The 12,136-nt window shown below is 49.1% G+C and overlaps 1 protein-coding gene across 3 annotated transcripts in view; it reads left to right on the forward strand.

The window, feature by feature from the left end:
• The window catches only part of LOC137755449 (2',3'-cyclic-nucleotide 3'-phosphodiesterase), a 35,846-nt gene that overhangs the window by 16,191 nt on the left and 7,519 nt on the right, over positions 1 to 12,136 (forward strand). For 2 of the 3 annotated variants that reach the window (XM_068531607.1, XM_068531608.1), the window contains exons 9-12: positions 3,390 to 3,586; positions 6,226 to 6,326; positions 7,982 to 8,066; positions 10,506 to 10,588. In XM_068531607.1, coding sequence (XP_068387708.1) covers positions 3,390 to 3,586; positions 6,226 to 6,326; positions 7,982 to 8,066; positions 10,506 to 10,588 — 466 coding nt within the window. The remainder of the gene's footprint in view (positions 1 to 3,389; positions 3,587 to 6,225; positions 6,327 to 7,981; positions 8,067 to 10,505; positions 10,589 to 12,136) is intronic. The other variant, XM_068531609.1, reaches the window with a different exon arrangement.

The following is a 12,136-nucleotide window of genomic DNA, read 5'->3' on the forward strand; positions in this document are numbered from 1 at the left end:
TGTTTCTATTTCATTTATTTCTGCTCTGATCTTTATCATTTCTTTCCTTCTGCTAACTTTGGGTTTTGTTTGTTCTTCTTTCTCTAGTTGCTTTAGGTGTAAGGTTAGATTGTTTATTTGAGATTTTTCTTGTTTCTTGAGGTAGGCTTGTATAGCTATAAACTTCCCTCTTAGAACTGCTTTTGCCACATCCCATAGGTTTTGGATCATCGTGTTTTCATTGTCATTTTTCTCTAGGTATTTTTTGATTTCCTCTTTGATTTCTTCAGTGATCTCTTGGTTATTTAGTAATGTATTGTTTAGCCTCCATGTGTTTGTGTTTTTTACGTTTTTTTCCCTGTAATTCATTTCTAATCTCATAGCGTTGTGGTCAGAAAAGATGCTTGATATGATTTCAATTTTCTTAAATTTACTGAGGCTTGATTTGTGACCCAAGATGTGATCTGTCCTGGAGAATGTTCCATGCGCACTTGAGAAGAAAGTGTAATCTGCTGGTTTTGGATGGCATGTCCTATAAAGATCAATTAAATCTATCTGGTCTATTGTGTCATTTAATGCTTGTGTTTCCTTATTAATTTTCTGTTTGGATGATCTGTCCATTGGTGTAAGTGAGGTGTTAACGTCCCCCACTATTACTGTGTTACTGTCCATTTCCTCTTTTACAGCTGTTAGCAGTTGCCTTATGTACTGAGGTGCTCCTATGTTGGGTGCATATGTATTTATAATTGTTACATCTTCTTCTTGGATTGATCCCTTGATCATTAAATAGTGTCCTTGCCTCTTGTAACATTCTTTATTTTAAAGTCTATTTTATATGATATGAGTATTGCTACTCCAGCTTTCTTTTGATTTCCATTTGTATGGAATATCTTTTTCCATCCCCTCACTTTCAGCCTGTATGTGTCCCTAGGTCTGAAGTGGGTCTCTCATAGACAGCATATATATGGGTCTTGTTTTTGTATCCATTCAGCAAGCCTGTGTCTTTCAGTTGGAGCATTTAATCCACTCACGTTTAAGGTAATTATCGATATGTATGTTCCTATGACCATTTTCTTAATTGTTTTGGGTTTGTTTCTGTAGGTCCTTTTCTTCTCTTGTGTTTCCCACTCAGAGAAGTTCCTTTAGCATTTGTTGTAGAGCTGGTTCGGTGGTGCTGAATTCTCTTAGCTTTTGCTTGTCTGTAAAGCTTTTGATTTCTCCATCGAATCTGAATGAGATCCTTGCTGGGTAGAGTAATCTTGGTTGTAGGTTCTTCCCTTTCATCACTTTAAGTATATCATGCCACTCCCTTCTGGCTTTGTAGAGTTTCTGCTGAGAAATCAGCTGTTAACCTTATGGGAGTTCCCTTGTATGTTATTTGACGTTTTTCCCTTGCTGCTTTCAATAATTTTTCTTTGTCTTTAATTTTTGCCAGTTTGATTACTATGTGTCTCAGCGTGTTTCTCCTTGGGTTTATCCTGTATGGGACTCTCTGTGCTTCCTGGACTTGGGTGGCTATTTCCTTTCCCATGTTAGGGAAGTTTTCGACTATAATCTCTTCAAATATTTTCTGAGGTCCTTTCTCTCTCTCTTCTCCTTCTGGGACCCCTATAATACAAATGTTGTTGTGTTTAATGTTGTCCCAGAGGTCTCTTAGGCTGTCTTCATTTGTTTTCATTCTTTTTTCTTTATTCTGTTCCGCAGCAGTGAATTCCACCATTCTGTCTTCCAGGTCACTTATCCGTTCTTCTGCCTCAGTTATTCTGCTATTGATTCCTTCTAGTGTATTTTTCATTTCAGTTATTGTATTGTTCACCTCTGTTTGTTTGTTCTTTAATTCTTCTAGGTCTTTGTTAATCATTTCTTGCAGCTTCTCGATCTTTGCCTCCATTCTTTTTCCGAGGTCCTGGATCATCTTCACTATCATTATTCTGAATTCTTTTTCTGGAAGGTTGCCTGTCTCCACTTCATTTAGTTGTTTTTCTGGGGTTTTATCTTGTTCCTTCATCTGGTACATAGCCCTCTGCCTTTTCATCTTGTCTGTCTTTCTGTGAATGTGGTTTTTGTTCCACAGGCTGCAGGATTGTAGTTTTTCTTGCTTCTGCTGTCTGCCCTCTGGTGGTTGAGGCTATCTAAGAGGCTTGTGCAAGTTTCCTGATGGGAGGGACTGGTGGTGGGTATTTCTGGCTGTTGCTCTGGTGGGCAGAGCTCAGTAAAACTTTAATCCACTTGTCTGCTGATGGGTGGGGCTGGGTCCCCTCCCTGTTGGTTGTTTGGCCTGAGGCAACCCAACACTGGAGTCTACCCGGCTCTTTGGTGGGGCTAATGGCGGACTCTGGGAGGGCTCATGCCAAGGAGAACTTCCCAGAACTTCTGCTGCCAGTGTCCTTGTGGTGAGCCACAGCCATCCCCCGCCTCTGCAGGAGACCCTCCAACACTAGCAGGTAGGTCTGCTTCAGTCTCCCCTGGGGTCACAGCTCCTTCCCCTGGGTCCCGATGCGCACACTGCTTTGTGTGTGCCCTCCAGGAGTGGAGTCTCTGTTTCCCCCAGTCCTGTCAAAGTCCTGCAATCAAATCCCACTAGCCTTCAAAGTCTGATTCTCTAGGAATTCCTCCTCCCGTTGCCGGACCCCCAGGTTCAGAAGCCTGACATGGGGCTCAGAACCTTCACTCCAGTGGGTGGACTTCTGTGGTATGTGTTCTCCAGTCTGTGAGTCACCCACCCAGCAGTTATGGGATTTGATTTTATTGTGATTGCACCCCTCCTACCGTCTCACTGTGGCTTCTCCTTTGTCTTTGGATGTGGGGTATCTTTTTTGGTGAGTTCCAGTGTCTTCCTGTCGATGATTGTTCAGCAGTTAGTTGTGATTCCGGTGTTCTCACAAGAGGGAGTGAGAACACGTCCTCCTACTCCACCATCTTGAACCAATCCCTGTATCTTTTTATAACAAAACATTTTATAGTAAATGTGCTTAATGTTAAAATATTAATTTGGAAAATATGGAAAAGTAAAAGAAAAAGTCTTCAGTCCCACCACCCAAAGACAAGTACTAATTCTAATCCTGCTCTTACTTTTATTGATATTTTGTTTTTTCATTCCAATCTTTTTTCTGTGTTGATTTTCTCTTACATGTGCTTAATAATATTCTTAAATGTTATTATGTTATTTCAAATGCTGTTTTACAAACATTATTTTCAACTCTTGTATCATCAAAGCCAGTCCCATAGATGTACCAAAATAGCTTTGGTAGTTTAAAAATATGTTAATGCTTGTTAGCTCCACCCCTGTTTCTAAAAGGGCTGGTGGTTGGAGAACAATTTTTCTTCTGCCACCAGTAGGAAGCCCGGCCTCCTGTGGCCAAGTGCAGAGCCTGAGCGGAAGGAGCTGACCCTGGTTCTTGTGTCCCCAGATGGGAGGAGAAGATCCCTCTGGCCAAAACCACCCTGGAGAAGACCTGGCTGTTCCACGAGATTGGCCGCTGCTACTTGGAGCTGGACCAGGCTTGGCAGGCCCAGAATTACGGTGAGAAGTCCCAGCAGTGCGCCGAGGAAGAAGGGGACATCGAGTGGCAGCTGAACGCCAGTGTTCTGGTGGCACAGGCGCAAGGTATGGGCCCCATGAGGACCCCCTACCTTTCGCATGTCAGGGCCGGGAATCCTGTGGCCTGAACTTACCATCCCAGTGTATCCCTGCGCTGAGAGTTCCGATTCTGAGAGTGGGGATAAACCCCTGCATTTTGACCAGCGTATGTAGGGCCTACTTTAAGCTAAGCTCAGTTAGTTAGGGCTTGGGGGCCCCTGAGAGCTGCCCTGCCCTTGAGGAACTCATCTGCAGACCAGCACCGTGTCATGTGGTCATCAAAACAGCTCCACTCCTCTTGCCTTGGTAGCCTTTACATGTGCCTTCTTGTACTTAATCACTGTGCAAGCCAGTGATGGAGGCATTATTGTCCTCCTCTTAGAGTTGGGGAAACGGAGACTCCGAGTGGTTCAGCAGATTGCCCCAGGTCACGTGGGGGAACTTTTTAGGGTGATGGAAAATTTTAAAACTGGGTTGTGCTGATCATTGCACAGGCCTATAAATTTACCCCAAATCATTGAACTGTATACTTACGAACGGGTGCATTTTATACTAAGTGAATTACATCTCAGTAAAGTTGTTAAAAAACAGCAAGGGGCAGGGGTGAGGAGGAACAGATGAAACAAGATTGGTGATATTTTGGTATTTTTAAAAATTTTTTAAATTTTATATTGGAGTATAGTTGATTTACAATGTTGTGTTAGCTTCAGATGTACAGCAAAGTGATTTAGTTACACATATACGTAGGTCTATTCTTTTTTCAGGTTCTTTTCCCATATAGGTTATTACAGAGCACTGAGTAGAGTCTCCTGTGCTGTGCAGTAGATCCTTGGTGATTATCTATTTTATATGTAGTAGTGTGTATATGTTAATCCCAACCTCCTAATTTACCCTAATTTATCTCTCCCCCCAACCTTTCCCCTTTGGTAAGTTTGTTTTCTAAGTCTGTGAGTTAGTTTCTGTTTTGTAAGTAAGTTTATGTGTATCATTTTTTAAGCTTCCACATAAAAGTGACATCATATGATATTTGAAGCTGGGTGATGAGTAATGGGGGTTCATGATACTATTCCTTCGACTTTTCTGTATATTTGAAATATTTCATAATATGAACTTAAAAAACAAGTAGGTTACGGTAATAAGTAAGCAGTGGAGCTCGGGCTCCTGCTCTGGGCACGCAGCTGACCCCAGAGAAGGAGGAAGCGTGACAGGTGCTCTGATCAGGGGCCTTATCACACATTCACTTATTCACATCACAAATGCTTACCTGGCACCTTCTAGGCACCAAAGCTGGGCATACAGTAGGGAGCAAAACTGGTAACTATTTCCTGCCCCCATGCCTGAGGAGTAACTTTTAAGCAGAAACATTAAGAATGCAAAGGCGCCAGCTGTTCCAGGATCTGAAGACAGAACTTTTCAGCCAAAGGGACCGCATTTAGGGCGGTGGGCAGGAGTTTGACTGATTTAAGAAACTGAAGGAGACCAGTGTCAAGCTCCTGGGGGCCAGGAAAGTCTGGAGGAGGCTGGTGAGGGGCCAGATCCACAGGGCCTCATGGGCCTCGTTACATATTGTAGATTCTTTCCTAAAAACATAGAGAAAACCACTTGAAAACTGTAAACTGGGGAAGACATGATTACTGTGGCTTTTCCTAGAACTCTTTCCTGTTCCTATGAGGACTTTTCTTTTTTTGGCTGTGCAGCAGGGCTTGCGCGATCCTAGTTCCGCAACCAGGGATTGAACCCAGACCCCAGCTGTGAAAGCGCCCAGCCCTAACCACTGGAATTCCTTTGACATTTATTGACATTTATTCAGGGTGGTCTCTGAGGGATTACAGTGACTTTCCTTCTTTTCAAATGTGTATTTGAAAAAGAAATACGTATTGACCTCATTCACTGACTCCACAGACTTTCAGAACTATATTAGAATTGCTTTTCAGATATAATGCCTTTTGCGGTTTGACTTATGGACACAAGGCCCTTCTTTCCCCGGGGATCCCAAAGCAGTTCATGGGCGGGGGGCGGGGCGTGGATCTTGGGGTACTCAGTTATAAGAGGAAGCAGTGGTGTGTAAAGAAAGTGGAGTGTGGTGTTCCCAGACCCTGGCGGGTGAGCACTTTACTCCTTCCTTCCTGAAATTATCCTCTTTTCAAGGGCAGTCAGTCAGTCCATAGGCCATCATCCCTGGCCCAGTACTAACCTGTCCGGTGAGTGAGCTCGGGGGAGCTGCCTCCTCTCTGGGTTCAGATTGTCCCAGCGTGGGCATTGATGTCCCAGCCGCTGGCCCACGAGTCACAGCCAGCCCATCCAGATTTGTTTGGTCTCCACAGTGTTCGTAACAAATTTGAGTGAACATTAAAAAAAAAAAAAAAAGATCTCCTTTTCTGGAACAATCTAAAGATGGGGCAAGATGGAGTTGTCCCCCTGGAGACGCATGATGTGGGCACAGACCCCTTCCCTCACTGACTCTTTGCACCTGAAATCCAAGGCTCAGCTTCTCAGGTTCTGGTCCTTAGTGGTGAGGTGGCCCAGGAATGTCTGGAAAGGGTGGTGCTGGGAGGCCCAGATGCTGCCTGCCTGGGGCTGCTCCCGAGGGCCGCTGGCACCTGCAGGGCAGCCGCATCGTGCAGCACACAATGTCACAATCTACCTGTCTCCCTCGTGCTCTTCAGTGAAGCTGAGAGACTTCGAGTCGGCAGTGAACAACTTTGAGAAGGCCCTGGAGAAAGCGAAGCTCGTCCATAACAACCAGGCACAGCAGGCCATCATCAACGTGAGCCTCTCCCCGGCTGGGCCGGCTCTGGGCGTGGGCGGGCCCCGGGGCCCTCAGCCCCAGATATTTATCACCCCCCAACCGCAGGGTACATTCTGGGTAGGGCAGTGGCTTCCCACTGTTTGTTACTGCCATCAGTTTATATAGCAACCCAACCAATACCCCATGTTGTGAACTTTTGATTTTGGGCCACGACTTGCAGCGCAGCTTGCAGGATCTTAGTTCCCGGACCAGGGGTCGAACCCGCACACTCGGCAGTGAAAGCTCAGAGTCCCAGCCACTGGACTGCCAGGGAATTCACCTCAATACATATATTTTTATTTGTAAAAACACAAAAAATAGAAAGTTTTACAAAACATATTTACCTTTACTATGTACACTGATACTTCCTACTCTATTCCATTTTCTTTTCATTCCTTTTCTTTAATGCTGGCTGAGCCCTCCTAAGCGGATTTTAGGACTTGCAGTTTGAAAAATACCAGCCCCCCCATCCCCCCACCCGCCCCCAGGAGTCAATAAGAAATCAGTGTGATTGCCTCACTCACTTGCGTTGCTTGGTCAGGCAGCCGCTAGTCACCTGCAGCCATTTAGAATAAAAGGAATTAAAAGTAAGTAAAAGTTACAGTTCAGTTCCTCAGTCACACCAGCCACGTTTCAAGTGCTCAATAGCCACGTGAGGCCTCTGGGTACCACACGCTGCAGACCTCAAGTCTTCCCATCACTGCACCAAAGGTGACGACCGTGGTCCCGGCCCTCAGGAAGTGTGGTGTCTACAGGAAGCTTAAAACACAACCCCCACGTTCCTGACCCGTGCGACAGGGATTAGGGGATTCAGCATGAGAGCCTCAGCGGGTAGGCAGGGCTGGGCCTTTCCCCTCAAGGAGGGTTTGAGGTCGCCTTGGAGGCTGGGCAGGTTTTAAAAGTAGGAGGCAAAGAGAAGCGCCTGTCAAGCCAAATGGACCCACGGCCCTAAGTGGCTCCTCACGGGACCAGGCCCCTGACCTTTCACCCCCTGGAATGGCATCTCCAGGCAGGAGAGCATACGAGGGGGGCAGACCAACGCTGCACAAGAGAGTCCAGGCCCGGCAGACGTTTCCTGAGTGTCTAGTGGTGTTCCGCCCCGGGCGAGTCACGGGGAGGGCTGCGACGAAGAGGGCAGAGTTGCCCTCAGGATGCACACAGGCTGAGTTCCAGGTCCCCGGGGGTCCTGCAGACACCGTGGAAGCCCCTCGGAAGGCAGGCCAGCCCCCAGCCCCAGTGTGTGGCTGAGTCCCCTCCGTGGCTTGCTGCCTGGCTGAGGGCTGAAGGCCTTGCCTTGTCTCTTTTACATTGGCTGAAGCCAAGAGAAGCTTTAGGTAAAAAGGTGGGACTCAGTAGACAGACGCAACCCCCCAGAACAGGCCTGAGCCCGAGGGAAATGAGTTTGAGTTGCCTGCGAGCCGCGGTATCTCTCATACCACTTAGTGTGGGGAGTTGCAAGTGCATAGTATCCACTAACCTCAGGGCGGGAGTCTTCAGAGGAGCCGGGGTGGGGGGTGGGGGGAAGGGGAGGGGGCAGGGTTCTGCACAGCCCTGCCTCCTGGCGCTGGGGCTTGGGTGGGGAAAGGACAGGTCACACAGGGTTAAGAGCTCACCAGCTCCTCTGCCACACACAGGCCCTGGACGATGCCAACAAGGGCATCATTGAAGAGCTGAAGAAGACCAACTACAGGGAGATACTCAAAGATAAGAAGGAGGAAGGTGAGTTCTGGGGCCCCGAAGACGGCAACCTCAGAACCCTCCCTCTGCTTTCCTTCTGGCAGCCTTCGCCATGCTTTCCTGCCGCTCCTTCGGTCGGGGGCTTGGCACTGCTCACCGAGTATTCTGATTTCAGTGCCGCCACCAGCCCCAGCCTTTCTTGGGACAGGAGAGGGAGACCTCGGGCCGGGGTCAGAACCCGTGCTGTCTGCCCTATTTCTTCAGTACTCCCGTATTTCTTTAATCAATTCATCAACTGTTTGTTGAGCGCTTGTCACGTGCCAGGAAGGTGTGAGGTTTGGGAGGAGACAGAAGCTCGGTCCCTGCTCTGGAGGAGCCCACAGCCCAGTGGGAAAGCCAGGCAATTAGAGTTGCCGGCGACCAGGGCTCCTGCGCTGGAGCCTGCTGTGCAGGGGGACGGTGCTCTGCTGTGAGAGCCCGGGCAGGGGCGCTCCCAGTTCTGTGGGGAGGTAGGGAATGCTTCCAAGAGGGAGACTCTTCCGCTTCAGGCTCCAAAAGATGCCCAAGCATTTTCCACGTACGAGATGGAAGGTTGAGGGCATTTCCGGTGGGAAACAGCAGGAGCAAAGACAGAGGTGGAATGACAGTAGCTTACACTGCGGGGGCTCTTACCGCTGGCCCGACACTGGGTTAAGCATTAGACAGAATGATCTCACTCGGTCCTCACCACCTAGGAGGTAGGTACTGTTTTGGGGGCACTGGAGCCTGAGTGATCTGCCCACGTCACGCAGCAGTCTGACTCAGAGCCACACTCTCCCCTGCTGCCGGCAGCTGCTCTTCAGGGCCAGCAGTGGGCAGCGCAGGGGTCGGGGCAGGGGACCCGAGGGCCAGCTGAGGTGCATAGGTGGCAGGGCTATGTTCCTGCTGGCCGGTCTAGCCTTATCACATTCTTTCTCCCGAGGGCTCCAGGGAGTAGAGAGGCCTTTGATCCCCACCTTGCTCTAGGCTGTCTGACTGGCTCCCAGGAAAGGAGTGAGGGAAGAGGAAGTGGCTGGGACTCCAGGCCCCACGGAGTCGACAGGGACCAGGGACGGGCCCCAGAGGGGCAGGGATGATAAGAGAAGCTGACCTCCACTCGGTGCTTCCTGCATGCCAGGCACTCGTCTAAGCTTTATACATACCGACTCATCTGACCCCTCCCAGAGCACTAAGAAATAAGTATTCCACGCTTGATTTTACGGATGAGGACACGGAGGCAGAGGGGTTAAAGTCCCACAGCGGTTTCCAGTCTCCAGCAGCCTACCTCTGGAACCCATGCTTTTCCCATGCTTCTGCAGTTTCTGTCCGCCCCTCTGAGGGGGCCCTCCCTCCAGCCAAATCGCAGTAAAGGGGAGCTGGGGCTGGGGCTCCGGGCTCCTCGGGGGACAGAGCCCCTTGCAGGCACCAAGGCTGAAACCCTCTCTGATCCAGGTACAGCAGCGGGAATTTGGGCATGGGGTTTCTGGGCACCTGAGCAGCCAGATGACAGCCTTTTATTATCCAGCACCTGCCACGTGGTGGCCAGATCCCCTCAGAGAAGATCTGCCTCTGCCTCCACACACCCTTGGAACTGCTCTCAGAAGCCACAGAAGCAGTAATGTGAAGGGTACAGCAGGGAAATGGCAGATGCTCCAAGCATCCTCCTCCCTTGGCCGACGGAGTGCTGGGAAAGGCATCCTGAAAACTCCTCTGGAAGGCCCTGAGGCCAGCGGCAGCTGCTGGGCACTTCCCCTCCCGGACAGCAGGTGGCAGCATTGCATGTGTTTTGCCAAACCGCGTCATTTTCCTGCTCTGAACCCAGAGCCCCTATAGGCGGCTTAGAAACCAGGGCTTCCCGGAAGAGAATGTGGAGGAGACTCAGGAAGGGATTGGTAACTTTTCTCTGTAGCTGGTAAAAACGAGCAAAGATCCCTTGGGTTGTAAAATTGCTCTCCATCCGAACTTCCACCACAATCTGCTCACATTTTTACGGGGAACCTCCCAACAAATGATGAATATGCTTCCCAGGGACAAAGGGAAATGCAGAATGAGGATGCTGGAGGAGAAGCCTCTGTCCTTTCCCAGCACCTGTGCTAGTTCTCGTAGGGAAAAAGAAAGAATGTGGTCTGGGGGCAGACTGTCCTGGGTTCAAATCCTGGCTCTGCCAGTTATTTATTTGCAGTGTAACCATCGTGTGTGATTTCCCCTTTATCAATCTCAGGTCCCTTGACTGCAAACTCGAATCAGTAACACTATGCAATTTTTTGATGACCGAATGGTATAATCTATGCCGCTCACATGACGCCAGGAACAGAGCTGGTGCCCAGTAAATGATGATCCCTTTTCTCATTTTGGAAAGGGGTGCTGTCCCTTAGAAGCACAGGCCCCCACAGGCTGGGGTTCCCCCAGGCCCAGAGACGGACAAACTTCTACCTTTCTTCCCTCCTTTCTCTTGTTTTTCAGAAGATGCCACTACGTTGGATAGTATAACAGTGATGGCAAAGGAGAAGGAAACGAGGAGGAGAATGAGAGATGAACCCGAGAAGGTGATGAAGCAGTGGGAGCGGGAGCAAATGGAGAGTGAGAAAGAGACCGAAGGTGACTTGTCTAAGGAAACCCTGGGGAGCACAGCTAGTGGACCAGAAGAACATACGCAGAGAGGAGAAGTAGAAAAAGCCAGCGCCTCAAGGAGAAAAGGACCAGCTGCGATGGAGGGAGGTCCAGGAGATGTTGCCAAGGGACAATCTGGAGAAGCAGGCAGGAAACTAACAGAAGTGAACAGAGGGGAAACAAGAGAAATTTACAGGAGGCCTTCAGAACTGGACCAAAACCTCTCAGAAGAATCAAGCACAAGGGAATCCGAGGGACTAGAGAAGACACTTTCAGAAATCGGCAGAAGAGGGTCAGAAGCACTGGGGAAAACGGAATCGGGAGAAATAAGAGAACCGGAAATAACAGAAAATTCTGAAAAAATGGAAAAAGATGAAAAGGAAGATGAATGAAGCCATCGAGTAGGCATTAGGATCAGGAGGCTGGTGTTCACAGGGACCATGGAGATCTTATTAAACTGGACCTTCAAGCTGAGATTTGTCTCTAATAGGAAAACATGTGGACTGGGTCCCACAGGTCACCTCTGTCTCTTTCTATTACTGTTTTCCCTTTAAATGTGCATCTTTCACTCTTACAAACCCTGAGTCTGTCATTTTACCTCCTTACCCCCACCCATTCTCAGAAGAGCCTTAGCGAATGAATAAGCGGGCATGGGGTACCACTTTCCAAGCAGAACTCTGATGTTCTGATTAGGTGAGAAACACGGAGACCCCCAAACAAGGCCTGACCCAGAATGTGACCAAGGTGTGAAATGCGGTCCTCCTCCCCAGGCCCTGTGCAAGGACCTCATGGAAGAAATGAGAAAGCTGCTAAGAAGAAAGGGTTTCAGGAGAGTGAAGAAACAGATGAGCTCCAAGGAACTCAAAAAGCTTAAAGGGGGGAGGAAAGAGAAAGGCCTGGGAGTAGAGGTATATCTTCCCAGCTGCTGGCCATTGGTTTGTCTTGCTGAGTGCCTACTGTGTGCAGGGCACTGTGGGAGGCTTTCTGGAAGAAATAAGGATGGGACAGCCTCAGGCATCACACAGTGAGGGAGACCTACTTGTAAACCCCTAAGCCTTGAAAACAGAATGAAGTGCACGCTGGCACTGGTGGGGCTCTAGGAGCCCAGAGGGAGAAGGAAGGTGTCTGCCCAAGAACAGGGAGCAGCTGAGAGTAGGAGCTGCGGCTGGACCCACCTGTGCCACCCCAGGGCCGGGCGGTACAGTCAAGTAAACCAGGCTCCTCCAGCTTGTCTCCTCCTCTGTATAACGAGTACCTGCCTCAGTGACTGGTGTAAAGATTATATGGGTGCTTAGCACAGCACCTGGTGCACAGGAAGCTCTTTTGAATACCCACCCACTGAGCTTTCAGTGGTTTCGCAGAGGGCGTGGCTGAGCAGCTGAGGACGCGAGTTAGGATTTCATTACATGATTCATCTATCCCTTTGGCCACTGCCATCCTAGTCCCGGCTCCATAATTCCTGAAATGGCTGTGGTTGGTTGGGG

The sequence above is a fragment of the Eschrichtius robustus genome, chromosome 20 (assembly GCF_028021215.1).
Source record: "Eschrichtius robustus isolate mEscRob2 chromosome 20, mEscRob2.pri, whole genome shotgun sequence".
NCBI lineage: Eukaryota > Metazoa > Chordata > Mammalia > Artiodactyla > Eschrichtiidae > Eschrichtius > Eschrichtius robustus.